At 44.3% G+C, this 27,834-nt stretch overlaps 1 protein-coding gene across 2 annotated transcripts; it reads right to left on the bottom strand.

Annotated features, from left to right (window-relative positions):
- Positions 1–190: 190 nt before the first annotated feature.
- C2H16orf46 (chromosome 2 C16orf46 homolog) lies at positions 191–24,854 on the bottom strand. 2 transcript variants are annotated; one of them, XM_003272470.2, is made up of 4 exons: positions 24,724–24,854; positions 10,419–10,666; positions 7,866–8,798; positions 191–787 (listed from the first exon to the last, which is right to left on the bottom strand). In XM_003272470.2, the coding sequence occupies exons 2-4, from the start codon at positions 10,626–10,628 to the stop codon at positions 764–766; spliced, it is 1,167 nt and encodes a 388-aa protein (XP_003272518.1). In that variant the 5' UTR covers positions 10,629–10,666; positions 24,724–24,854; the 3' UTR covers positions 191–763. The 2 variants fall into 2 exon arrangements, with proteins under 2 accessions (XP_003272518.1, XP_012360895.1); XM_012505441.1 differs by lacking the exon at positions 191–787 and adding an exon at positions 12,847–12,936 and having other exon boundaries at positions 7,643–8,798.
- Positions 24,855–27,834: the final 2,980 nt, after the last annotated feature.

Here is a 27,834-nt window from a genome sequence, read left to right on the forward strand (position 1 = left end):
ACAGGGGCACTGCATTTAAAAATCAGCTTGCTTGAAAGGAGCAAGGCCCAAGCTATGTGAATCAGTCAAAGCAGCACTGTCTATGCCATAGGTGGAACACTACCAATATTCAGTTTCTTCAACAAACTCCAGAAAAAACTCTAAATGTTTTATTGCCTTACTAATAAATAACAGAACAAAAACTAATAAATATTAGTAAGACAATTTTATTTATTGCTTTACTAATTAATAAGAAAATAAAAACTTTGTTCTAACTCCACGCATTCCAAAATAGTCTAGTTTCACCTATGAGACACCACAGCCATGGCCACTCCACTAACTTTTCGTACTTTACTTGGAAGCAAGTTACTATCACAGAACATTAGGCTGCAAATAAGAAACAACAAAAAATTTAAACAAGTCATACTCTTTTTAACATCAGTGAAATAGTCCAATATATCTGAAAATGAAAATAAATTGTTTGAAATTATCTCCACGGTGACTTTGTTATTTTCAAAAGTACATATATTATATTACCTCTGCATATAACCCCTTTTTGGGGGTTGGGTTGGGGAGACCTAAAAGAGCAAGCTGATGACCATGGCAGGTGTAAATAAGACCTTGCTCCAAACTTGGCGTCTTCTTACTGCTTCTGCTTGCAGCGTTTGACTCTCTGCATTCTGGTGATCCACCGCTTTTCCATGTCCTGGGTGAAATATTTGCTTTTATGATTACATCTCAACCATGTTGCTGCTTAGGACTGAATGTGAAACTGATCCCTCTCCTACTTTATCTTCTTTTTACTGTGCTGTAACAAGAAATGTAATGACTTCAGAAAATGTAGAGACCATGCTGCAATGAAAATGTGGCAGAAGTCAATGCATCTGAAGTATGACAAAAGGACATTCAACCATGAAGACTCCCCTCAATCACTTTTTCCTTGGTAGATGAAACCAGTCTCTAAAAACCAACAAGCAAACAACAACAACAACAAAAATAAAAAACTTTTTTCTTTTTAAAAAGTGAGCCCACCAAAATTAAGATTTCAATTTTGGGAAGCCAACCAAACTTTGGCAAATTATGCATTAGGAATTATTTACTCTATATTGTCTTATTTTAGCTTACGGAAATATTTTTAGTTTTGTTGTATTTTAGAGTTAATACTATTAATGAATTGCAAGCTGGTATCAATTTTTTTGCACCTTCTTTTTTGGTAACGTGAGATATATATATCTATATACATCTTGGCCAGGCTGGACCCGAACTCCTGACCTCAAGCGATCCACCCATCTTGGCATCCCAAAGTGCTGGAATTACAGGTATGAGCCACCGCACCCGGCCACATGTGATATATCTTATTATTTTTTGAGACAGTGTCTCACTCTACTGCCCAGGCTGGTATGCAGTGGCATGATATCAGCTCACTGCAAACTCCACCTCCTGGGTTCAGGCCATTCTTATGCCTCAGCTGCCCGAGTAGCTGGGATTACAGGCATGCACCACCATGCCCAGCTAATTTTTCTATTTTTAGTAGAGACAGGGTTTTGCCATGTTGGCCAGGCTGGTCTTCAACTCCTGACCTCAAGTGATTCACCCACCTCAGACTACCATTGTGCTGGGATTACAGGTATGAGCCACCGTGCCTGGCCAACATGTGGTATATATTTAAAGGATTTAAATCACTGTTCTCTTACAAGATATGTGCCTAACTAGTAAGAATGCTTCAGAGTTAAAGTTCTCTAAATACTACCATAATGCCAAGTATTCCTCTGACATCCTACTTTCCTGAAATTTAGAGAAGTCAGTCATGAGGATTTCGCTGAATAGCCAAAGAAATTAAAATAGAGTCATGAACAGTAATAAAGCAGTGGTATTTATCCCAAATTCCATATCGGATTTATCTTCAGAGGACATGCAGATCGGAACAAATGAAATCACTAACAGTTCTTTCACATTTAGGGGTTTAGTGATCATGGTTATTCTTGGGCAGATAAAAAGGAAAAAAAAATAAAGGCTTAGTGAATCGTCATAACCCTTGTGTGGTGCTGAAAATAAGAAACTATATTATATTTTCAAGCTAGTTCTCCTCAAGTTTTAATAATTGGTAAAACTAGTTGGGCATGGGGGCTAATGCCTGTCATCCCAGCACTTTGACAGGCCAAGGCAGGCGGATCACTTGAGTTCAAGAGTTCAAGACCAACCTGGGCAATATGGCAAAAACCGTCTCTTCAAAAATTACAAAAAAAAAATTAGCTGGGCATGGTTGTGTGTGCCTGTACAGCCAGCTACTAGGGAGGCTATGGTAGGAGGATCGCTTGAACCCTGGAGGCTAAGGCTGCAGTGAACTGTGATGGTACCACTGCACTCCAGCCTGGCTAACAGGAGAAAGCCTGCCTCAAAAAATAAAATAAGTAGAGAAACTTTTTTTTTTAATTGTTTTGAGACGGACTGTCGCTCTGTCACCCAAGCTGGAGTGCAGTGTTGGGATCTCAGGTCACTGCAAACCTCTGCTTCCCCGAGTTCAAGTGACTCTCCTGCCTCATCCCCACAAGCAGCTGGGATTACATGCATGTGCCACCATGCCTGGCTAAATTTTGTATTTTTAGTAGAGACAGGGTTTCACCATGTTGGCCAGGCTGATCTCGAACTCCTGACCTCAAGGGATCTACCCACCTCAGCCTCCCAAAGTGCTGGGATTACAGGCATGAGCCACCACGCCCAGCCAACTGTTTCATTTTAAAAGATACATGGGGAGGAAGATTTGTAGTTTAAGCTAAACGGGAGAGAAAAGCCACTTTGACATATACATATGAAGCACAGGTTGCCAGTGCCTGCTAAGGTGTATCCCACATAGTATTGGCTGCCTCTTCATATTTACACCTGTTCAGCCCAAGCAGTGAGTGTGGAAAAGTGAGTATTAAGCATCAGAGAATTCTGAATAATAGCATTAAGTGTAAATACACTAATTTAACATCTTCGACTTATCTTGAAAACCTTGCCAAACCAGTAATGCACATTCTCCTGAAGATGGGAAAAGAGAATGCCCACGACTCTTCCTGTCACTGACTGAATGGGCCCTCCTGTTACTCTGAGAGACTCTTCTCAGAGAAAAGCAGACTTGGCAGCGTGCGGTGGCTCATCCCTGTAATCCTAGCACTTTGGGAGGCTGAGGCGGGTGGATCACTGGAGGTCAGGAGTTCGAGACCAGCCTAGCCAACCTGGTGAAACCCCGTCTCTACTAAAAATACAAAAATTAGCTGGGCATGGTGGCAGGCACCTGTAATCCCAGCTACTCGGGAGGCTGAGGCAGGAGAATCACTTGAACCCGGGAGGGGGAGGTTGCAGTGAGCCGAGATCGTGCCACAGCACTCTAGCCTGGGTGACAGAGCGAGACTCCATCTCAAAAAAAAAAAAAGCAGACTTATAGCTGCTTCTTTGCTTCTTTCTAGGAAGGACCTAGGCAGGTGCCACCGGGAGACCCTAGAGGACCAGCGCAAAATGGAGAGCACATATGCCTTCTGGGAGGCGGCAAGCTGGGCGTTCCCCCAGCTCCCTTCACACCTGTACCAAGGCACCTGCTTGATCTATAAGTAAAGCTGTCAGAGAAGCTGCCGCAAAGCTGGTGGGCTCCAAATTACTAATTCCCTAAAGCAGCGGTTCTCGGCTAGGGTAATTTTGACCTGAAGGGGCATTTGGGAAAGTCTGGATACATTTTTGGTTGTCATGACTGGGGGTGGTATTGGCATCTAAGATGTCAAGGCCAGGGGTGCTGCTACACATCCCACAGAGCACATACAGGCCCACCACAAAGAATGATCCAGCCCCAAATAGTACCAAAGCTGAAAAGCCCTGTCCTAAAGATAGGCCAGGTGATGGGGTGGCTTTCAGCATTGCTGTAAATACAGCACCTACCTGGGCCATTCAATCCTCCCATTCAATCCTCTAAGAAGTTATGTATATTGTTTAGAATGTGTTGGGGCCGGGCGTGGTGGCTCATGCTTGTAATCCCAGCACTTTGGTAGGCGCAGGTGGGCGCATCATTTGAGGTCAGGAGTTTGAGACCAGCCTGGCCTACGTGGTGAAACCCTGTCTCTACTAAAAATACAAAAATTAGCTGGGCATGGTGGTGCCCACCTGTAATCTCAGCTACTCGTGAGTCTGAGGCAGGAGAATTGCTTGAACCCGGGAGGCGGAGGTTGCAGTGAGTTGAGATCAGGCCAGCCTGGGCCACAGAGGAAGACCCTGTCTCAAAAAAAAAAATATGTGTTGGTAGAGAAGGTTAAGTCCCCATAGTCTTAGGTTAAAAAAAACTAAAATTTCTTCAGGGTTTTTATTATCATCATCTTTTGAAATGGATAAACTGAAATTCATTTAGGGTTTTTTTGTTTGTTTTTTTTTTCACATTAGAAAGGCCAGGATCCAGAGCAAGACTGATCAAAACCCGAAACAGGCCGGGCATGGTGGCTCATGCCTGTAATCCCAGCACTTTGGGAGGCCGAGGCGGGTGGGTCACGAGGTCAGGAGATCAAGACCATCCTGGCTAACACGGTGAAACCCCCTCTCTACTAAAAATGCAAAAATTAGCTGGGCATGGTGGCGCACACCTGTAATCCCAGCTACTCAGGATGCTGAGGCAGGAGAATCACTTGAACCCAGGAGGCGGAGGTTGCAGTGAGCCGAGATTGCGCCATTGCACTCCAGCTTGGGCAAAAAAAGTGAAACTCCGTCTCAAACAAAAAAAAAAAACAAAAAAAACCTGAAACAGAAACAACTGTTCACCATTTTGAGTCTCTATAATAATAATGTTTGCAGGCAAGTTAAATGCATTAAAATGACAGAACTAGGGAAATTTCAGACATTACTCCCTCATTTTATAGGCAAAGGCAGAAATGCTCAGTGGCAAAGCTGGGGTACTAAAAAATATACATCCTAATTGTTCTCAACTCCTACGGAAAAGGAAGATGGTTCTTATTTTTACTTACTGCAGTGAATACTGGATTTATCCTGAGACTGTGTCCAAGAAAATATACAGATGCTTTTTGATCTAGGAGATTGAACTTGAAAAGTTTTTCCTGGAACACCTCCGTATGCACAAATTCCATACAAGAGTCATGCCTTAATCTGCACAGTGATAGTATTTAGACTGCTACAGTGGAAATACACGCAAAACCAGATGAGGAAAAAGGCCAGGGAATTAAGATGGATTGGACCCAAGCAAGGAGCACCTTAGTTGACAAGTTGCAAAGTTAAGTTTTGAGAACCCGTTAAAGAGTAAAGACCCATCATCAAATATCCAAATGCCAGCTCGCAGGCCAAAAGACTTCCATACAATTTTAAACAGTCAGTCATTCACTAGAGGGAAATTATCCAGCTTGTTATATATGATCCACTCAGTACATTCAGGAAAATCACAGATCTCTGTTGGAGTTCAACATACATTATTAACTGGTCATCTTCACCACATTCTGTTTCTGAAAATTGTTCCTACCTTAAAGGAAGAAACGACATTCTTGAACCCTCCTTCCTGCCTTATGTGATATTTTCCACCTAGTACTTCAGACGTCCCCAACCTGTGAAATATAGTTTGAGCCTTCAGAAACCCAGGCTACAAACCTTAATGCTGTCCTGACCAAACCCAACCCTCTGTTGAACAATTTCTCCCTGGGTTAGAAGAGGAAAATGATCCCCGATTCCCCTGCAGGATTAAAAGAGATAATGTCTGGGAAGAGGCCTTGGATTCTTATTTATTTATTTTTTTGAGACAGAGTCTTGTTCTGTTGCCCAGGCTGGAGTGCAATGGCGTGATCTCGGCTCACTGCAACCTCCGGAAACCCAGTATCTACTAATAACGCAAAAATGAGCTGGGTGTGGTGGTGGGCACCTGTAATACCAGCTACTTGGGAGGCTGGGGCAAGAGAATCGCTTGAACCCAGGAGGTGGAGGTTACAGTGGGCCAAGATCATGCCACTGCCTGGGTGACAGAGCGAGACTCTGTCTCAAAAAAACAAAACAAAACAAAACAAAACCCTAGGCAAACAGACAAGACATTACAAAGACCACTATGGAAGCAGATATTTACAAATATAGTCCTATATTCTGTCTACTCCATCGTTTAGGAGACGAGAAATCCAGAGTTCAAGTCCAACCTACCTTAAGCAAATTCAAACTATGTAATTACAAAGCAGCTTAATAATTACTCGTATCACAGAACGGTTCATCAGAACATGTGCCTACATAGCAACATCACTTGGCATTTAAAATATAACTCATTTACAACTGTCATTTAATTTAGATGCAACTGTGGGAATATGAGTTGGGGTAAAATGAGGATAGAGGAAGGACACAGGGAGAATGTAACAGCCCCTTTCCAAAAGTATCTGGGGTTGAGGGTTCCCAAATATTAGATGCAAAGTAAGGCCAGAGGAAGCATGTGGGATGATAATCACAGTGATCTTTTTATTTTTCCCCAAAAAGTAATTTTTTTTTTTTGAGACGGAGTATCGCTCTGTCACCCAGGCTGGAGTGCAGTGGCACTATATCTCCGCTCACTGCAAGCTCCGCCTCCTGGGTTCACGCCATTCTCCTGCCTCAGCCTCCCAAGTAGCTGGGACTACAGGCGCCCGCCACCATGCCTGGCTAATTGTTTGTATTTTCAGTAGAGACGGGGTTTCACCGTGTTAGCCAGGATGGTCTCGATCTCCTGACCTCGTGATCCGCCCGCCTCGGCCTCCCAAAGTGTTGGGATTACAGGCGTCAGCCACCGTGCCCGGCCCCAGAAAGTAATTATTCTTAACCTGCTTCCCAGGCTGGATTCTGTAGCACTGTAGCTAAAACTTCCACACAGAGATTAGTATGAGGGTGCAATCTGAGGATATGGCATCCTGAACATGCAGGAGACGATAGATAGTGTATGTACACGGAAACAATCTGAGGGTATGACACCCTGGACACACAGGGTCTCTAATGCCTTGGACGTCCTGGACACAAGCTACTTTTCTTTTCTTTCTTTTGAGGCGGAGTTTCGCTCTTATTGCCCAGGCTGGAATACAATGACACGATCTCGGCTCACCACAACCTCTGCCTCCCGGGTTCAAGCGATTCTCCTGCCTCAGCCTCCTGAGTAGCTGGGATTACAGGCATGTGCCACCATGCCCGGCTAATTTTTTTTACTTTAGTACAGACAGGGTTTCTCCATGTTGGTCAGGCTGGTCTTGAACTCCCAACCTCAGGTGATCTGCCCGCCTTGGCCTCCCAAAGTGCTGGGATTACAGGCGTGAGCCACCGCACCCGGCCTGGAGTTTTCTATTAAAGCAATTCTTCAGATCTTTGTTGCAAGAGCAAATGAGGCAGTAGATAGACACCTGCTTCGTTCAAAAGATCAGGAGGCAGTTTGGTCTAAACCAGCCCAGTATACTTAGTTTGAGGCACAGGGGTGGGGCAGAAAGGACACCTGCCAGACGCCTCTGGGCTGAGCCGGGGCCAGCATGGAGGGAAGGAGGCCCTTTGGATTCCCCATCTTCTGCATGGCTTCTGCTGGGAGTGGACATGAGGCAGGCAGAGGCCGGGGCTGGCATGACCAATTGGCATTTTGTGAATGGCTAAGTAGCAGAAGCAGGTAACACATGAATATGGTGTTTTAGAAAATAAATCCCAACCCATCCACTGAGGTTCAGTTTTCTTCGGTTGTACTACAAAAAAAAAAAATGGAGGAAAAGAGGAAAGACAGATTGACGGGGAGGAGAGAAAGAGAGTGGGAGGTGGGTGGTAAATGAGAGAGAAGAAAGAGAAAGGATGGCTGCATCTCAAGCAGTGCTTATTCCCAGGGGTTCTACCGTGACCGCTCAGAGGATCCTGTGGGTAGAGACGGGAATGACAACTCTGCTCACTGTGAGAGACGGCAAGAGAGGTCTTGGGAAAACTTTGGTTTCCAGCATTTGGGGCCTGTTTTCCTGCTTGGCCTTTGGGAGAACGTGCTTTTGAGTGATCACAGGAGATCTTGGCTCCTTGACTTTTAATTTGGATTTGTAGTTTTGCACTCCCCGTTTCTGCAGAAGCGGCAAGGCAGCAAGGTAGCGAATGTTGCTGGGGTCTGGAGGGCACGCCAGGTTTTTCTCAGACAGGAGGGACCATTGCAGGCAGCACTGCTCCGGATCGGCCAGCAGGGATGTCCGGGCCGCTGGGGAAGGGGAAGATGGCGTGTCGTTGACCACAGGGTGTTTGGCCAGCTCACTGGGTCTCTTTTCACCTTTCCCATCTGCTGTTTTCAAGTCATATGCACAAGCCACACAGCCATCCTTTTCCACACTCAGCACCTTCTCTTCTGACTGCAAGAAAGAGTTCTTACTCTTCTTACCCAGAACATCCAAGGCATTTGAAAGTGAAGCCTTCAGGGGAGGCAGAACTAGGAGAGCCCTGGAAGTCAGGGGGCCTGGGATGGACAGCCCTCTGTGGGCCCCTCCACTGGGGTTCCCAAGGGCCTTGCCCCTATTAGTGTTGGGGATGGCCCGGTCTTCGTTGCACCAAATAAACTCCTTGATTTGCAGACTTTTTTTCTCTGCTCCAAAGTAGGTGGGAAAGCAGACGTTGCCAATCGCCCTGGAAGCAGTGTTGGGGCCCTGGGGGGTTGCCTGAGTCTGGGAGGGGCTGCTCTGATCCTTCTCTGGGCCCCCCTCAGTAGGAGGCTTCGTCTCGAGGCTCCAGTGGGAGAGGTTAACACACACCAAGCAGTCGCTGCAGGCACCTTCCCCTACCCTCGCCTGTTTTGGTATCTTCCTCGGCCAGATGCAGGCAGCTGGAGAAGTCCTTCCCCACCCTTGGACCTGCAAACAAAGCAGCATGTTACTCCTGCAGCCGAGGGGCCCAAACTGTCCTTGCTCCAATTTTGGCCACATTCCCATTTTGGCAGCCTTATGTGAAACAATATTCTTATTTTTATTTATTTTTTTACTACCCCTTCCCCCACCAATAATTTTCTTAAAATTCATTCACTTAAAAAAAAATTCCTTCAAAGTTGCAAAGCATGAAAAAAAGTGTAATACCTACTGTCACCCCTACAGAGCAGTAACAGTATTTGTAACAGTATTTGTTAATCCTAAATACTAGCGAGGGCATTTGTTAATCCTAAAATACTAATGAATGGTATTTGTAAATGGCCACTTTGATGTGCTGACTATATTTCTTTTCAAATGCACATTTAAATTCGAAGCTATTAAAATAAAATGAAAACCGTTCATACTTGTGCCACCAACAAGGATTTCGGGCACCGCCAGTCTCTGCTTCCCATACCCGGGGAACACTGTTGCTTGGAGAGGCTGCAGGGAGACCGAGGAGCAGAGGCAGGTCCTGGAATGCAGAGGAGCCCTGCGTACCCAGGGTTACCTACTCCCCATCCACGCCCAGAGTCCTCTGGCTGATCTTGCCACAGAGATCACCATTAAAATAGGGTTGCCAGATAAAAATACAGGACCACATTTTGGACATACTTACACTGATAAATTAGGTGTTGTTTATCTGGTAATCCTATGTTTAATCACTGGATTAGACCAAGTTTTCTTATCGTTTTATGCTTTTATTTTTTTAGTTTTCTTTTAGTTTTAAATATAGGATTCTATTATTGATTCTAAGAATTGTTTAAGAGTAAGCCTGCAGACCAGGTGCAGCGGCTCAGGCCTGTAATCCCAGCACTTTGGGAGGCTGAGGTGGGCAGATCACCTAAGGTCAAGAGTTCGACACCAGCCTGGCCAATATGGTGAAACTCTGTCTCTACTAAAAATACAAAAATTAGCCGGGCATGGTGGGCACCTATAATCCCAGCTAGTCAGGAGGCTGAGGCAAGAGAATCGCTTGAACTCAGGAGGCAGAGGTTGCAGTGAGCCAAGATCACGCCACTGCACTCCAGCCTGGGCGACAGACAGAGACTCCATCTCAGGAAAAAAAAAAACAAAACAAAAACCCACAGAGTTCTGAGTAGACCCATTAGGAAAGAAGCCTCAGTTCTCTCAGGGAGTTCAGCACAGCTGTTAAGGAGCTCAGGGTTCTAGAGTCCAGGAGACCTGGATTCAAGCCCTGCCTTGGCCACTTACTGGCTGGGTGATCTCGAGCATGTTACTTTATCTTCCAAGTGACTCAGTATACTCATCCACAAAGTGAAGCTGGGAATAAAACTTGCCTCATATGGCTACTGAGAGGTTAGATGAATTAATATATCCAAAGCACTTCCAACGCACCTAGTACTGTGCTGTCCACATACTAAGTGGCCATAAATACCCACAGTAGGTGCTGCTATTATCATCAGTAATATTTTACCTCGATTCCAGGGTTTCTACATGTCATTGATTCCACATTTTTTGGTAATATTAACTATTTTTGGAAAAAAGAGGCTTGCACCAAAACACTGATGTGCAAGAGATAGAAAAGCTGTGACTCAGAAAGATACTCACTGCCTCTTCCCATCCTGTTCCAATAATAAACTCTTTGGCTTTTTCATCTTCTTCCAGTGTAACGTCACTGATATCGAGAAGACAATAAACATGATTCTTTTCACTTCTTCCATCTGGACAAGTATAGGTTGGTTTTGTTTCTTCTTTGCATTGAATTTCATTATTTTCACCATTTTCTAAGTCAGTCTCATTTTTTTGACAGAGATCCATTACTGTGATGGCTGCTTAAAGTTTTTAACATCTTCTTGCTGTTTGAAAACATGAATGGAACTTCGTTTTTAATATTAATTTTTTTTTTAAAAAAAGCAATTCAATACTCAGGTGAAATATCTTCAAGACACATTCAGGAATACGGTCGGCCGCAGTGGCTCATGCCTGTAATTCCAGCAATTACTTTGGGAGGCCAAGGCAGGCGGATCACTTGAGGTCAGGAGTTTGTGGCCAGTCTGGCCAACATGGTGAAACCCCGTCTCTACTAAAAATAAGGTGGGCACCTGTAATCCCAGCTACTCGGGAGGCTGAGGCAGGAGAATCGCTTGAACCCAGGAGGCAGAGGTTGCAGTGAGCTCAGATTGGCCACTGCACTCCAGCCTGGGTTAGAGAGTGAGATTACGTCTCAAAAAAAAAGAAACATTCAGGAATAGACTGAGAACAAATATTACGAAACCATCCACTGCCAACCACTGGCAGTATGAAAGATAAGGCAGCCAGGAGCGATGGCTCACACTTGTATTCTCAGCACTTTGGGAGGCTGAGGCTGATGGATCACCTGAGGTCAGGAGTTCAAGGCCAGCCTGGCCAACATGGCAAAACCCCATCCCTACTAAAAATACAAAATTAGCTGGGTGTGGTGGTGCGCACCTGTAATCCCAGCTACTTGGGAGGCTGAGGCAGGAGAATCACTTGAATCCAGGAGGTGGAGGATGCAGTGAGCCAAGATCACACTATTGCACTCCAGCCTGGGCAACAGAGCGAGACTCTGTCTCAAATAAATAAATAAATAAATAAATAAATAAATAAATAAATAAATAAGATATGAAGAGACATAGGGAGAAGATGGCCATCTATAAGCCAAAGACAGCAGCCTGGAACACAGTCTCCTCTTACAACCCTCAGAAGGAACAAACCCTGCCAACACTTTGATTTTGGACTTGGAGAATCCAGACCTATGAGGTAATACATTTCTGTTGTTTAAGCCACTCAGTCTGTGGTACATTGTCATTACCCCTAGCAAAGTAAAACAGTAGGTGATGGTGATAACACTATCTACCATTAAAGGATGTTTTTCTGGAAAATTCACTTGGCATTTAGAATCTAGACAAAGGGTCTGGAAAGTTGTAATCCTGATCAGAGCCAAATAGCTGAACAGTTCCAGTCCTATTTACCGGCTGTGTCCCTTGAGCAATGACTTACTTTTCTGGGTCTGTTTGCTCATCTATAAAAAGGGCAAAATTGGCTGGGTGCGATGGCTCATGCCTGTAATCCCAGCACTTTGGGAGGCCAAGCTGGGCGGATCATTTGAGGTTAGGTGTTTGAGACCAGCCTGACCAACACGGTGAAACCCTATCTCCACTAAAAATACAAAAAAGTTAGCCAGGGGTGGTGGTGCACACCTGTAGTCCCGGCTACTCAGGAGGCTGTGGCAGGAGAATTGCTTGAACTTGGGAGGCAGACGTTGCAGTGAGCCGAGGTCGCGCCACTGCACTCCAGCCTGGGCGACAAAGTAAGAATCCGTCTCAAAAAAAAAAAAAAAAAAAAAAGGCAAAAGCATGATACCTTCCTACAGATAGGGGTTCCTCCTGTGGACCCCACAGGCTGTAGAAATTAACTAGAATACCTGAGCAGTGACCACCAAAGCTCTGGCTTGAGTGCTAATAAGCACCCAGTGTCTTCTCAAGAAGTTCCTTGCTTGTGGTAAGACAGAAGCCACAGGGGACACCCACTCCTTGCTTTCTCTCAGCCAAACATGACCCCTGCCAGAAAACTAGTTTTTTTCATTTTTTATTTAGGAAGAGATCAGTACTTCTTATGACAAATCTGTTTAATTACCATTTTGACTTTTTCATATAGGCTTAGTTTTTGTTTTTTTTTTTTGAGACAGAGTCTCACTGTGTTGCCCATGCTGGAGTCCAGTGGTGTGATCTTAGCTCCTGACAAAATTTACTGGAGTAAGTTTTGTATGATTTTAAGTTGGAAGTTGTACCTCTGCCTCCCAGGTTCAAACAATTCTCCTGCCTCAGCCTCCCAAGTAGCTGGGATTACAGGCGTAAGTCACCGTGCCTGGCCAACACTACATTTTTATAAGCACTTTACTTATGTCATGAGGGTTCATAAGGAACTATATTGATTCCTTGTGACTCAAAACTAAGAATCATCCCTGAGTCAGTTAACACAGTATTATTAATCAAAAGGTCAGATTACTGCATACCGGTTCAACAGATGCACCTTCGGAACGCTGGTGTACTTCAGGCAGGATCAAGACCGTCCACTACTAAAAGAGAATATTGGTGGTCTTTTCCTAATAAAAAAGAAATTCAGTTAGTGGATAGAAAAGTTGTATTTTAACTTTCCCTTCTCTAAACATACTATCAAGTTGTTGTTTGTCTCGCTCCGTTGCCCAGGCTGGAGTGCAGTGGTATGATCTCAACTTACTGCAACCTCTGCCTCCCGGGTTCAAGCAATTCTCCTGCCTCAACCTCCCAGGTAGCTAAGACTACAGGTGCCTGCCACCACGCTTGGCTAATTTTTTTTGTAACTCTCAAGTTTTATTACCCATTCTTGTCTTCCAGCTCATGTTAGCAGATGACACACAGAAATGGACAAGAATCAACAGAAGATCAAAGAAAAGAGTGGATGTGTGATTCCTTGTAATTTGTATGCAGCTTTACTTTTATGTTGGAATGCAGACATCTATATTCATATAATATTTTCTGGTAGTAAAATCATGCCTGACTTACAGATTTGACATAAATCAAGAGCTCATGCCGTCCCATTTCTTGGCTTCCATTGAACTTCACAACCTGATTCAGTTTGAGAATCACCAGGATAAAGCACACATCAAAGTCCATACTAACGTTCTCCACCACATCAAGAAAACACAAAGATCACAGTGAAGATGCTGCCATGGAGACGCATTTGCAGATGCAACTCTAAAATTGCATTTAGAGCACAAAGCGGGAAAGCTCAAAGATGTAGGCCAGAAGGTATTAAACTCTATTATACAAGCTATTAAAGTGATTAGAACCAACATGTACAAAAGAAATAGTTGACTCTGACCCAAGCCCCCAAAGTGCACGTCTGGATAAACAAGAATAAACCCAAAGAAAAACTGATCAAAGAACTTAAGATATTTGGAAATGAAATAAAGATGGTGAATGAGAGTCTAAAAAATACAGCCTATGGAAATTTACCATAATCCAGAAATTATCTTTTCTAGTAGCATTGAAAGACAGACACAAAAAGGAAATGATCAGCCAAAGAACTGTAAAGTGGTTTATTTTCTTTTACCAAGAATATGATTTGCTTCAAAATAATGTGAGGTTGAGGTTAGGGAGGGAATAATGAAACCAAAGTGCCCTTAAGTTCTGTTTGTTGTAGATGGGTATGAGGACATGGGGATTAATCGTACTATTATATTTTTATGTAAGCATGAAATTTCCTGTAATAAAACTTTTAAAGCCATGATGTTATCGGAGAGCTCCAAGAAATTAAATGTGGAATAATGATAGAAGCCAGGGTACGATGAATTTTGACCTTAAGCAAACTGAAATAAATGTGGTTTGTTTGTTTGTTTTGTTTTTTTGTTTTGAGACACTCACTGTGTTGCCCAGGTTGGAGCACACTGGTGCGATCTCAGCTCAATGCAACCTCCGCCTCCTGGGTTCAAGCAATTCTCCTGCCTCAGCCTCCCAAGTAGCTGGGATTACAGGCATGCACCACCATGCAGGGCTAATTTTTGTATTCTTAGTAGAAACGGAGTTGTACCATGTTGGCCAGGCTGGTCTTGAACTCCTGACCTCAGGTGATCCACCTGTCTCAGCCTCCCAAACAAATAAATGAATCAATGAACAGATAACATGGTTTGTGTCATTTTAAGTTGAAGACCTTGAACAAGGACTTATTGAAAAAAAACAAACAAACACAGATGTACAAAAAAGATATGACATGAGATAATAGGGTTTATAAAAGTGATTTAGAGGAACTCCAGAAACATTTGTCCAATTATTCTTAAGTCACAGTACACAAGGCCTTCTCATTGAATTTACTGAATGGCCAAAGGAACAGGTGTAAATGCAGAAAAGAATAGACATTACTGTTTGGATCTGTGACACTATATTGAGATCATGTAATTTGTTAATGAACTGAGAAGTACACAGACTATCAAATGCTCCTTTGTTGTACATCTGGCAAAGTGAATGTAGCTTTAACACCCTAACCAATCTATAATTCAGAGTATGAAGTGTCTTGCTCTTAAAATGAACAAAGACAACCATTAAGCTACCACAGTCAACAGCAGAGGCATACCATTTGAATACAGCAAAAGGACACGTTTTCTGTTGTGTGTTGTATAAAGTTAAAATTGGAAAAGGGGGAGAAATCAGTGTAAACTGAGAACACTGAACGTATCTCCTATTTACAAATAAGTAACACTGCCCAAAGAAAAACCTATGTGGAAAGACACCACCCGACTAAGAACATAAAGAAATTTCCAAAGGCCTGATAGCTGAAAAGAAGTGAAGGGATAGCAGAAGAAATGACTATGCCATATAGTACAGAAAGGGCATCTGTATTTCTTTGTATTATTTTTTTTTTTTTTGAGATGGGGTCTCACTATATTGACCAAGCTGGTGTCGAATTCTTAGCCTCAAGCGATCCTCTCATTTTGGCTTCCCAAAGTGCTGGGATTACAGGCATGAGGCCAGCCTTTCTTTTATATACATGTGTGTATGTATATATATATATATTTTAGACCAAGTCTTGCTCTGTCGCCCACACTGGAGTGCAGTGGCATGATTCCGGCTCACTGCAACCTCCACCTCCTGGGTTCAAGTGATTCTTGTGCCTCAGCCTCCCAAGTAGCTGGGATTCCAGGTGCATGCCACCATGCCCAGCAAATTTTTTTTGTATTTTTAGTAGAGACGAAGTTTCACCATGTTGGCCAGGCTGGTGATGAACTCCTGACCTCAGGTGATCACCCGCCTTGGCCTCCCAAAGTGCTGGGATTATAAACATAAGCCTCCGTGCCTGGCCCTTCATATTGTTTTGATAAAGAAGGTAGTAACGTGGCTACTTTATTTTAATGAAAATGAGGTTAGAAATGGATTTATAAAAAAAAAATAGAACTCTGATTTTGTGTTTGCTTGTTTTTGGTTTATGTTTTTTTGCCCCAGATAGGACTCAAGCTGCCAGGCTCTTTTTGAAGAAGGCTGCAGTGGGTACACTTGAGTTAGGAGGAGTACTGTCCTTCAGTCTCGACTACCTAGCATTAGTCAAGACAGGCAAGGATAGGCTGTAATAACAAGCAGCCCTATTTCTTTTCCAGTGGTTAAGAAAACATAGGCTTCTTTCTAACTCATGCTGCAGGTTCATTGTATGATATCTGGGACTCTGTTCCACATTGTCCTCACTTCTGAGCATGAACTGATGGAGGCTGCCTGCGTCGTTGGAAACCACAGCCAACTGTGATGCAGAGTGTGACAGCAAACATGGCTCTTAGATGCTTCTTTCCGAAAGTCACTCATTTGACTTCAGTTCACATGTCATTAGCCTGAAGCAAATCACAGACATTGCCTAACTTTAAGGAGAAGCAGGGCTAATACTTCCTTCTATATCTCCAGGAGTAAGAAGCCAGATTTTGGTGACTGATCACACTGTCTTGGTACCACATTAATCTGGCATCATTAGAGGTGAAATACAAAGAAAATGACCCACATGTACCGTGAATGTCGCTAGCTAAAATGTGGACATTTATCATCATTGAAAATAGAATCAGACTCCCTGGACCATTTCCTGGGAATGGGAAGTCCTAGATTTTGGGAAGATAAGACTGGACTTAAAACATTAAAATGCTGTTCTTAAAACCTTTTTCGCCAGGCGCGGTGGCTCACGCCTGTAATCCCTGCACTTTGGGAGGCCGAGGCGGTTGGATCACAAGGTCAGGAGTTCAATACCAACCTGGCCAAGATGGTGAAACCCCGTCTTTACTAAAAATACAAAAATAATTAGCCGGGCCTGGTGGTGGGCGCCTGCAATCCCAGCTATTCAGGAGGCTGAGGCAGAAAATTGCTTGAACCCAAGAGGCGGAGCTTGCAGTGAGCCGAGATCATGCCACTGCACTCCAGCCTAAGCGACAGAGTGACAGTCTGTCTCAAAAAAAACGAAACAGAACAAAAAAAACCTTTTTCAAATTTTTGGATTCCAAAATTTATATGAAAATACAAAGGCCCAAGAATAGATTGAAAGGTTAAAGAAGAAGTTGTAAGAGTGCACTGATGAATATCGAGATGATATAAATAGGAATCTAGAGCAGGATTCTTTACGTTGACAAGCCAGTTTTAGAATTTATTGGGAAAGGCAAAGGAACTAGAATAGCTGAAACATTTTGAAAAGGAAGAATTAAGTGGAGGAGTCACACTATCCAGTTTTTTTTTTTTTTGAGACGGAGTCTCGCTCTGTCGCCCAGGCTGGAGTGCAGTGGCGCAATCTTGGCTCACTGCAAGCTCCGCCTCCCAGGTTCACGCCATTCTCCTGCCTCAGCCTCTCCGAGTAGCTGGGACTACAGGCGCCCGCCACCACGCCCAGCTAATTTTTGGTATTTTTTAGTAGAGACGGGGTTTCACCATGGTCTCGATCTCCTGACCTCGTGATCCGCCCGCCTCGGCCTCCCAAAGTGCTGGGATTACAAGCGTGAGCCACCGCGCCCGGCCCACACTATCCAGTTTTAAGAATTACCATAAAGCTACAGTAATCAAAGCAGTATGGTCTTAGTGAATGAAGAGACACATAGGTCAATGGGCCAGAATAAGGAATCCAGAAATACATCCCCCAAAACATGGCCAATAGGTTTTTTTAAACAAAGGCACACAAATAATTAAATACAGAAGACAGTCTTTTCAACTAATGGTGTTGTGACAACCGTCTATATGCAAAAACACTTCACAACGGATCACAGATATAAATATAAACCTTAAAACTGGACAGCTTTTATTTGGGGGTTTCCTGTTTTTTATTTTTACTTATTTATTTATTTTTGAGACAGAGTTTTGCTCTTGTTGCCCATGCTGGAGTGCAATGGCGTGGTCTCGGCTCACTGCAAGCTCTGCCTCCGAGGTTCAAGCCATTCTCCTACCTCAGCCTCCCGAGTAACTTTATGATCTTATAAGTCACTCTATAGTTTCACTTCTATATAATAACTTATAGTCATGTATAGTTTCACTGCTGGACTCAACTGGTTTATCAGCAATTGGGGTCAGCCCACATTCAAGAGGAAGGGGCACAGACTCTTCTTCTGTATGGGAGAAGTATCAAATAATTTTCAGACATGTCTTGAACCACCATGCCATGGTTTTCTGACTCCAAAGTCCATGTGTACTACTTTTCACTATATTGTATGGACATACTTGTGCCTGGGAATCCAGTGCCAATCAGACAGTGGTGATATGGCGAGTTATATCTGTTCTGACCTCGTGAGACTGCGTCCAGCCCCACTAAGAGTGAAAGGAACATTCTTACCTGGTTCCTGACACGACTGCTCCTTACTAGAGATCAGCGTATTCAGAATGCCAAAGCTCCACTCCCAGTGACATGGGGAAGCTCCAAGTGGCCCAGTCAAATGTGGCAGGTTATCACTAACCAATAAGAGCGACCGACTATCTGTGATCAAGGGTAAAAAATGCCAGAGAAGAAAATATAATCGCTGCAGGGGAAGAGAAGTTATAATATTGGAAACGAACACTTCCAAGACAAAGAAACACTGGTTTCAGTTAAGATACAAATGCTGGGAAAAGAAAAGTCAATGCAGGCTGGTGCAGTGGCTCACGCCTGTAATCTCAGCACTTTGGGAGGTTGGGGCAGTCGGATCACTTGAGCTCAAGAATTTGACAACAGCCAGGGCAACACAGAGAGACCCCATCTCTAGAAAAATGTTTTAATGGCCAGGCGTGGTGGTGTGTGCCTGTGGTCCGAGCTACTTGGGAGGCTGACGTGGGGGATCGCGTGGGCCCCAGAGGGAGACCCTGTCTCTAAATAAATAAGTAAATAACCCCAAAAATAAAAAAAATTAAAAAGTCATTGCACAGTGTAACTGGTACATATACTGAGCCTCTAAGAGAATAACTTATTAGTGGTACCATCTTATAAATGAGAAAACAAATGCAGGAAGGTGAGGAATGTTCCAGCATCACTGTGAGAGACCGCTACTGCTGCCCAAAGAGCCACTGTCTTTGCCTATACTGCAGCCTCCACTGCAGTTGGGTTAGAGGCTTGTGACTAGCCTGGTCAACAGACTGTGAATGGAACTAATGTGTGTGTCACTTCCTGGGTGAGGCAGTGAATAGGTAACGGCCTCCTTCAGTTCTCTCTTCTCTTCCCACAATGACCCTGGGGGTCACATGTTGAGTTAGCGGCACCACAGAATGCAAGAAGTCTAGATTTTGAGTCACAGCTTTGAGAAATGTCCCCATAAACCCTCATCAGACTGTGTATGGATGAGAAAAAACTTAATTACTCCAGCCATGAGATTTGAGGAACTGTTTGTTGCTACACCACAGTCTGTCCTACACAGGTAAGTACAGCTACAGAGCTTGTGTCAGAGCTGAGATTACAAGGCCAGGTGGGACTCTGACTCTGAGGGGTTGTTCATGTAATGCAAAAAAAAAAAAAAAAAGAAAAAAGAAACTAGCTATAACATACTTTTTATTTATTATTTATTTTTATTTTTATTTTTTTTGAGATGGAGTTTCACTCCTGTTGCCCAGGCTGGAGTGCAATGGCGCAATCTTGGCTCACTGCAACCTCTGCCTCTGGGTTCAAGCTATTCTCCTGCCTCAGCCTCCCAAGTAGCTGGGATTACAGGCATGCGCCATCATGCCAGGCTAATTTTGTATTTTCAGTAGAGATGGGGTTTCTTCATGTTAGTCAGGCTGGTTTTGAACTCCTGACCTCAGGTGATCCACCCATCTCAGCCTCCCAAAGTGCTGGGATTACAGGCGTGAGCCCCCACGCCAATCCTAGTTTTTATTTTTTTAATTTTATTTTTATGTTTTTGAGACAGAGTCTCACTCTCTTGCCCAGGCTGGAGTGCAATGACATGATCTTGGCTCACTGCAACCCCTGACTCCCAGGTTCAAGCGATTCTCAAGCCTCAGTCTCCTCAGTAGCTGGGATTACAGGCGTGCGCCATCATGCCTGGCTAATTTTTGTATTTTTTTTGTAGAAACGGTGTTTTGGCATGTTGGCCAGGCTGGTCTCCAACTCCTGATGTCAAGTGATCCATCCACTTCAGCCTCCCAAAGTACCCAGCCAATTATAACATACTTAAAAAAAAACTGCATGAAGAGTTACATACTAAAGGGAACTAGCTATTTAGTCCTCTAAATTATAGCTACCATATACGAAGTCACATGATGCTAGCAGAAAAGGACTAGTTTCAGGTAAAAAAGGAAAATACAGTTGCTGTTTCACAATAGGAAAATATAAAACATAAAGTATTTTACTACTATAGAAGGGAACAGATGTCTGTAGTTATTACTCTGTGTAAAGCCAGATTGGTATGTACCATAAATTCAGGCTAAAAGGTGACTATTAGAGATTGAAAGCCTCAGGAACACAAGCTCCATATCTTTGGAAGACTAAAAATATGCTTAATTCAAAGATACAACTCTGATTAGAGGCAGAATTAATAGCATATAAGGTTAATTTATGGTCATGGAGAGAAAAATGCATAAAAATATCTGCTGCAATAAGCTCTTCTAGAAAGTTCCTGAAAGGTAACGTGGTAGGCAGAATTCTACAAATTCTCTCCCCTCAAGATTTCCCACCCTAATCCCTGGGTGAATAGGATGAAATATAATATCCACAAATATGTTATATAACATGGTAAAAGGGACTTTGCAGATGTAATTATGGTTATTAACCAGTTGACCTGAAGATAGGGTATTATTTTGGATAATCTGGGTGGCCCTAATCAAATGACATAGTCTTCTAAAACAAACCTGTCTTAGCTAGCAGCAGCAGAAGTCAGAGATAGAAAGCACAAGAGGAAGGCTGGGCGCAGTGGCTCACGCCTGTAATCCCAGCACTTTGGGAGGCCGAGGCAGGCAGATCATGAGGTCAGGACATCGAGACCATGGTGAAACCCTGTCTCTACTAAAAATGCAAAAAATTAGCTGGGCACAGTGGCGGGCGCCTGTAGTCCCAGCTACTCAGGAGGCTGAGGCAGGAGAATGGCGTGAACTCGGGAGGCAGAGCTTGCAGTGAGCCGAGATTGCGCCACTGCACTCCAGCCTAGGCAACGGGGCAAGACTCCGTCTCAAAAACAAACAAAAAAACAAAGCACAAGAGGAATTCAATGTATTGTTGCTGGCTTTGATGAAGTGGGGGTCACACCCCAAGGAATGTGGATGGCATTTAGGAGCTGAGAAAAGACCCTGGTTTACAATGAGGAATTAAACAGGGATCTCAGTTCTACAACTTCAAGAAACTGAATTCAGCCAACAGTCTGAACGATCTTGGATGTTGGTTCTTCCAATAAGAGTCTAGACTGGATGACTTAGGAGATCTTAAACAGAGAACAAAGCAACAACAGAAAACTAATGCAGTAATAATTCAGCTTAAATACTTCTGCCTAAGTACTTTCAATGACTGAGTGCTCATAACTTCACAAGAATTTTTTTTCTTTCCATTGGAAGCTCTAAAGATTTGAACGATCTCAAATTAAGTCATCCGCAAGCCTGCAAATTTTGTTCCTCAGTTCTGGGTATTCTTCTCAAACGCAAATCTGAAAACATCTGAAGACAGCTATCATTTTGTCAGATACAAATCTCAAGTTCCTCATCATCTTAAGAATGCAACATTACCTGTCTCTTAAAATGTGGTGCCTGGAACTGAAAGCAATACCTCAAAAGTGGTCTGACTAGAAGTGTCTACTTTGAAATCTGACTCCTTTTGATCTGAAATCTACATCTATTAATTAAACAAAGTTACTATATTTTTTAAACAGTATAACCCAATCTTTTTTCTTTCTTTTATTTTCTTTTTTTAGATAGAGTCTCGCTCTGCCGCCAGGCTGGAGTGCAGTGGTATGATCTCGGCTCCCTGCAACCTCTCCTTCTTGGGTTCATGAGATTCTCCTGCCTCAGCCTCCTGAGTAGCTGGGACTACAGATGCACGCCATCACGCTCAGCTAATTTTTGTATTTTTAGTAGAGACAGGGTTTCACCATGTTGGCTAGGATGGTCTCAATCTCTTGACCTCGTGATCCACCCGCCTTGGCCTTCCAAAGTGTTGGGATTACAGGCATGAGTCACTGCGCCTGGCCTTTGTTTTTGTTTTTGTTTTGAGACAGAGTCTTGGCTCTGTCACCTGGGCTGGAGTGCAGTGGCACGATCTCTGCTCACTGCAACCTCCTGGGTTCCAGCGATTCTCCTGCCTCAGCCTTCCAAGTAGCTGCGATTACAGGCGCCCGCTACCATGCCCGGCTAATTTTTGTATTCTTAGTAGAGACGGGGTTTTGCCATGTTGGCCAGGCTGGTCTCAAAGTCCTGACCTCAGGTGATCCGCCTGCCTCGGCCTCCCAAAGTGCTGGGATTACAGGCATGAGCCACCACACCCAACCCTATAACTCAATCTTGATTAACACTGAGCTTGAGGTGAACTACAACTTCTAGATTTTTTTTTCACACGAATGGCTAAAAATTCCTGTCTTCTTTACCCCGTAACCATGCTGTTGATTTTCTTTTCTCTTTTTCTTTTTCTTTATTCTTTTTGTTTTACTTAGATGTAGACTCCAAACGCATCAGATCCTTGTAAAATTTCCCCTTTTGTTTTTGGACCATTATTAAACCTGCTTAGATAGTTCACAACCTAACTCTGACTTCCCACAGTTTGACCATTCCTTCTTGCTTGATGACTCCATTAATTTGACGAGGATACCTTCTGTATCTCCATCTACATCACAGATAAAGACGTTGAGAAGTATGGGTAAAGGATAATGCCCTCTGGGTATCCCTTTCACTTGGACATTTGCTAATTATTCAACTAGCTGCAAATTCACCTTTACCTTACTCCCCATGCAATGATCTGGCCTATGTTTCTAAATCTTTTCTACAGGATTCCAGATCCATCCATTTAGATAGTCTTTTTCTTTTAGAGGAACCTACCAAGAGTTATAGAAGTTGATGTCTCTCTCTCTTTTTTTTTTAAAACACCTATTGTCTAGATCAGGGATAAAGAATACATTCTGGCCGAGCGCGGTAGCTCACACCAGTAATCCCAGAACTTTGGGAGGCAGAGGCCGGTGGATTACTTGATGTCAGGAGTTCAAGACGAGCCTGGCCAATATGATGAAACCCCATCTTTATTGAAAATACAAAAATTAGCCAGGCATGGTGGCTCACGCCTGTACTCCCAGCTACTTGGGAGGCAGAGGCAGGAGAATCGCTTGAACCAGAGAGGCAGAGGTTGCAGTGAGCCGAGATCGCATCACTACACTCCAGTTTGGGTAACAGGGTGAGACTGTCTCAAAAAAAAAAAAAAAATTCTGAATTGTCAACTCCAAACGAGGAGTGGCTACCTAGAGTGTTGTATTGAGAAGGATCTTATGACCTGACTATAGCAGGAAAAAATTCTGGGGTTGATTAATTATGTCTGCCAGAAAATAGACTGTGCCACATGTTTCCCAGTCTGTCTATATAGTCAGATTACAAATATCTTGCTGTAGATTCCTATAACTGGTTGACAGATTCCTAATCCATTAAGGGCGGGGGTATGTTGATGGACAAGGAGAAACCAAGGCCCAGGGTATTAAGTCAAACGCAAGCTGTTTATGTCAAAAGCAGATAGATGGTAATCTCTCAAAACTTCTTATCACCTTGCCCCAACTTCTCATTGGCTCTCCAATGTGCCACACACCCTCTTCTTCCTACAAGCTATAGATTTAAAGGAATCTTAAATTGCAACCAAGGAAAGATGAGTTTCTGGCAGCCTCATTTGGAGTTTGAATGAACGTTCCTGTGGGTCGGGTCCTTAACAACCTATGCTGAATGAAGGAATAATCATTAGAAATACTGTTAGCCATGGTGGAAGTTAAGTTTCTTAATACAGGACCAATCTTCACTTATATGAACCAGTTAAATAGGTCCTGAAGACTGACCTGGGCATCCTGATCATTTGTAACATAGTTTCTACAGGCAAATGAGTTGGGAGTCGCATTTAGAAACACACTGGAAGGAGCTGAACCTTTGTCTCAAAGTTAAGCACCTGCGCCACCCAACTTGCACAATTTGTTCATATTTCCAGGAGTATAAATTTTATCCTCCTTGTTAATTATATGTGCCTTCTGCTTGTTATATGCCTACAGGTCACAGGAAACTCAAGTATTTCACAGAATGATGCCAAGGAGCGCAGTTTCTACACAATCCCTCCTGATCAGACCACATCTATTCCAATCTCAGTCTCAAACTCTTCCCCTTTTTCAACTCACATTAATGAATTCACTAAGTACCTAGCACTGAGAATAAAAAGTTAAAGCAGCATCCGTCTTCTCTCATACAGCTTACAGTCCACAGCAAAGCACAACACACGCGCTCCACCTGTCACCCGTAAAGCTCAGGCGCATCACGCTCGGCTCCACCTCTTCATCTAGCCCCGCCCCTTCCTGCAAACCACACCCCTTTCCCTATCAGACTCCTCCCCTTATTCCAGGAGAATTTTCCTCATCTAGCTCTTCCCCTTCCTTCGCCAGTTCCTACCGTGCCACAAAGACGCCTGCCCTTCTTTCAAGCTATCCCATTCAGAAAAGCGTCCTGGATTGCCCCTTCGAATTCCTCCCCGTCCTCCGTCTACCCGCCCTTAAGGGGTTCCGCTCCCAACGGCTCCTCCTCAGGCCCCGCCCACCGCCCCAGGCCCCGCCCACCGCCCCAGGCCCCGCCCGCTTTGGGGGCAGCCCCGGCCCTTAGTTCCTCTGCCTTTCGCTTCCCCGCATCAGTGGGAAGCTTCCTTTCTAACGACGGAGGGCCTCTCGCTCTGTCGCCTTTGCCGTGGTCCTGGGCCTTGCCCGAGTGGTGGAGAAATGGCCGCTCACACCCACCTGTGGGGCCGAGCGGATGGAAGGCCGCGCGACAGCTAGTCCTGGCCTGCTGGCAAGGGCGACTCAGGTCGCTGCCTACCGGGCCGTTGCCCGGGGTTACGACATGCTGGGGGCGGGACCGCGGCGGAAGTGACGTAGCCCAACAAAGCTGAGCACAGGCGGGGCGGTTCGCGGCACCTCCTACTCGCTCCGGCCGCTGCCGCCGGAAGGGCCAGCGACCGAGGGTCTCAGGTGGTGGGGCTGGGAGGCACATACAGGCCCTCGGGCCGGCGAGTCCCGTGGGGGCGCCCTTGTGCCTGTTAGGATATTTAGCAGATGCCAGGCGGCCAGAAACGTCCTCACTTTTCTCCCTCCGCCCCCTGGGGAACCGCGGTGCGCGTTTCCCACGGATACAAACTTAACAGGTCCAGAATGTCAAGGGAGGACGTGTTGTGAACCTCGAAGAGCCCACTTACGTGACCGACAGCACCGGGCCGACGGGCACTCGCTGAACTTCTGGCCCGGAGCAGCACAGCTCTGAAGTGGGCACTGGCATCTTTTATACAAATAAAGGAAAGTGGCCCCACGTCTCTAAAACAACAGCTTACTGAAGACAGATCGCAAAGCATCCCCTACTCCAGCTCGGGTCTGACTCCAAAGCCCTTCTGCTTTAGAAAGTGTGACTATTTCTGCTGTAGAAAACCGGTATCTAGGCCGGGCGCGGGGGCGCGGTGGCTCACGCCTGTAATCCCAGCACTTGGGAGGCCGAGGCGGGTGTATCACCTGAGGTCAGGAGTTCGAAACCAGCCTGGACAACATGGCGAAACCCTGTCTCTACTAAAAATACAAAAATTAGCCGGGTGTGGTGGCGGGTGCCTGTAATCCCAGCTACTTGGGACACTGAGGCAATAGAATGGCTTGAACCCGGGCGGCGGAGGTTGCAGCAAGCTGAGATCGCACCACTGCAGTCCAGCCTAGAGAGCAAAATTCAGTCGCAAAAAAAAAAAAAAAAAAAAAAAAAAAAAAAAAAAAAAAAAAAAAAATCGGTATCTAAGTTCTCTAGCACTGTCATTGCTCCAATGAGACGGATTCAGATATAATTCTATTCCAATTTTTTTCATACATGTAAGCTTAGGTACCTTGTTCACATAAATAGGAAGATGCAAATAAAAGGAGTTTTATTACAGTAGTATCTCAAGCTAGTAAGTATTAACCAAAAGTATTTAACTGTTTTATCAGTTGACAATTTGTTTTGGTCTTCCTTCAGATCTACTGAAAACAGCTGGGCACCGTGGCTCATACCTAGAATCCCAGCTGAGGCAGGAGGCTCCCTTGAGCCCAGGAACTGAAGGTTGCAGTAAGCTATGATTGTGTCACTGCACTCCAGCCTGGGAAACAGTGCAAGACCTTGCAAATTAGAACAAAGTTTCTGAGAAGTATACCGAAAGTCTTAACTAAGAGTTGCTAAATGAATATTAATTAAATAACCTAACAGCAAGTACATGGGAAGCTGGAGGATCTAGAAACTGACTTCCTTCACACCAGCTATTCCTGCATTTAGCAGCTAAAAGCCTGATCGCATGATTGAGTGGAAACATGAAGGGACAAGGGTTTGGCTAGTTATGTTTATAAAAAGTCAACATAGGAATTCAGTCAAGATACCAGAAACTCTACTTATAGTAAGATTCCAATTTGCAAAAATGGAGAAAGGAAGCACACAGAACTGTACCTTCTGCTCAATTTTGCTGTGAAGGTAAACTTCCTCTGACACATAAAGTGTGTTTTAAAGAAAAAAAGCCAGGAGTGGTGGCTTGCGCCTCTAATACCACTTACTCACAGGAGAGGCTAAGGCAGGAGAATCACTTGAGACCAGCTTGGAAAGTGTCACAAGACCCCATATCTATTTTTTAAAATTAAATGGGGATGGCTGGGTGTGGTGGCTCACACCTGGAATCCCAGCACTTTGGGAGGCCGAGGCAGGTGGATCACTTGAGGTCAGAAGTTCAAGACCAGCCTGCCCAACATGGCGAAACCCCATTTCAAAACCCTAACACAAAAATTAGCCGGGTGTGGTGATGGATGCCTGTAATCCCAGCTACTCAGGAGGCTGAGCTGGGAGAATCACCTGAACTCGGGAGGTGGAGGTTGCAGTGAGCCGAGACCGCGCCATTGCACTCCAGCCTGGGCGGCAGGAAAGGCCTGTTGCAGGGAAGAGGAATTTAATCCTGGTGTAAAGAAACGCACCTCTTTAAGTATGGGAAGGAAGGTGTGATTTGGTCTGAAAGAATACAGTAAAAAAGACACACTTGTAGTTAGCATAATTTTTTAAACTGTGCTCTTTTTAGTAGCCCCAGAAAAACTACAGAAATTGGAAACATTCAGAAATTCTAATTTGCTGAGGAACTGATCTGAACGACCAGCCTCATTTTCATAGTAGTATGCCCATGCAGAACTCCCTAGTGGTTTATTAAAACCTAAAGCTGGCCAGGTGCCATGGCTCACACCTGTAATCCCAGCACTTTGGGAGGCCGAGGTGGGTGGATCATCTGAGGTCAGGAGTTTGAGACCAGCCTGGCCAACATGGTGAAACCCCATCTCTACGAAAAATACAAAAATTAGCCAGGCATGGTCGTGGTCTGGGTGCCTGTATTCCTAGCTACCCTGTAGGCTGAGGCAGAATTGCCTGAACTCAGGAGGTGGAGGTTGTAATGAGCCAGTATCATGTCATTGCACTCTGGCCTGGGCAAAAGAACAAGACTCCATCTCAAAAAAACAAAACAAAACAAAACCTAAAGCTAACGACTAAACTACCTGGGAGGTGATACCAGAAAAAAAATTTAACACTTGCCAGGGTAACCTATTCAGTTTCTCAAGTTTTAGTTACTAGAAAGCTTTCTTCAAAACTTTTATTAATCTGCTGTATTAATGCCAAAACCATTCAAAACGAATATGAGGTCATGAAAATTAAATTCCCTGGATTCAGTCAATTTGGAGGGCCATTCAAAGCCTGTATTTTTGGCAGCACTGTGACATAAATGACAGTGGATTTGGCTCCGTGTTCTAAATTGTGGAAGAGCAAGTTGCCATATGTTCTGCTCTTTGCAAAAAGAGGGGTTGTTACAGAGCAAGTAT

The sequence above is a fragment of the Nomascus leucogenys genome, chromosome 2 (assembly GCF_006542625.1).
Source record: "Nomascus leucogenys isolate Asia chromosome 2, Asia_NLE_v1, whole genome shotgun sequence".
Classification (NCBI taxonomy): domain Eukaryota; kingdom Metazoa; phylum Chordata; class Mammalia; order Primates; family Hylobatidae; genus Nomascus; species Nomascus leucogenys.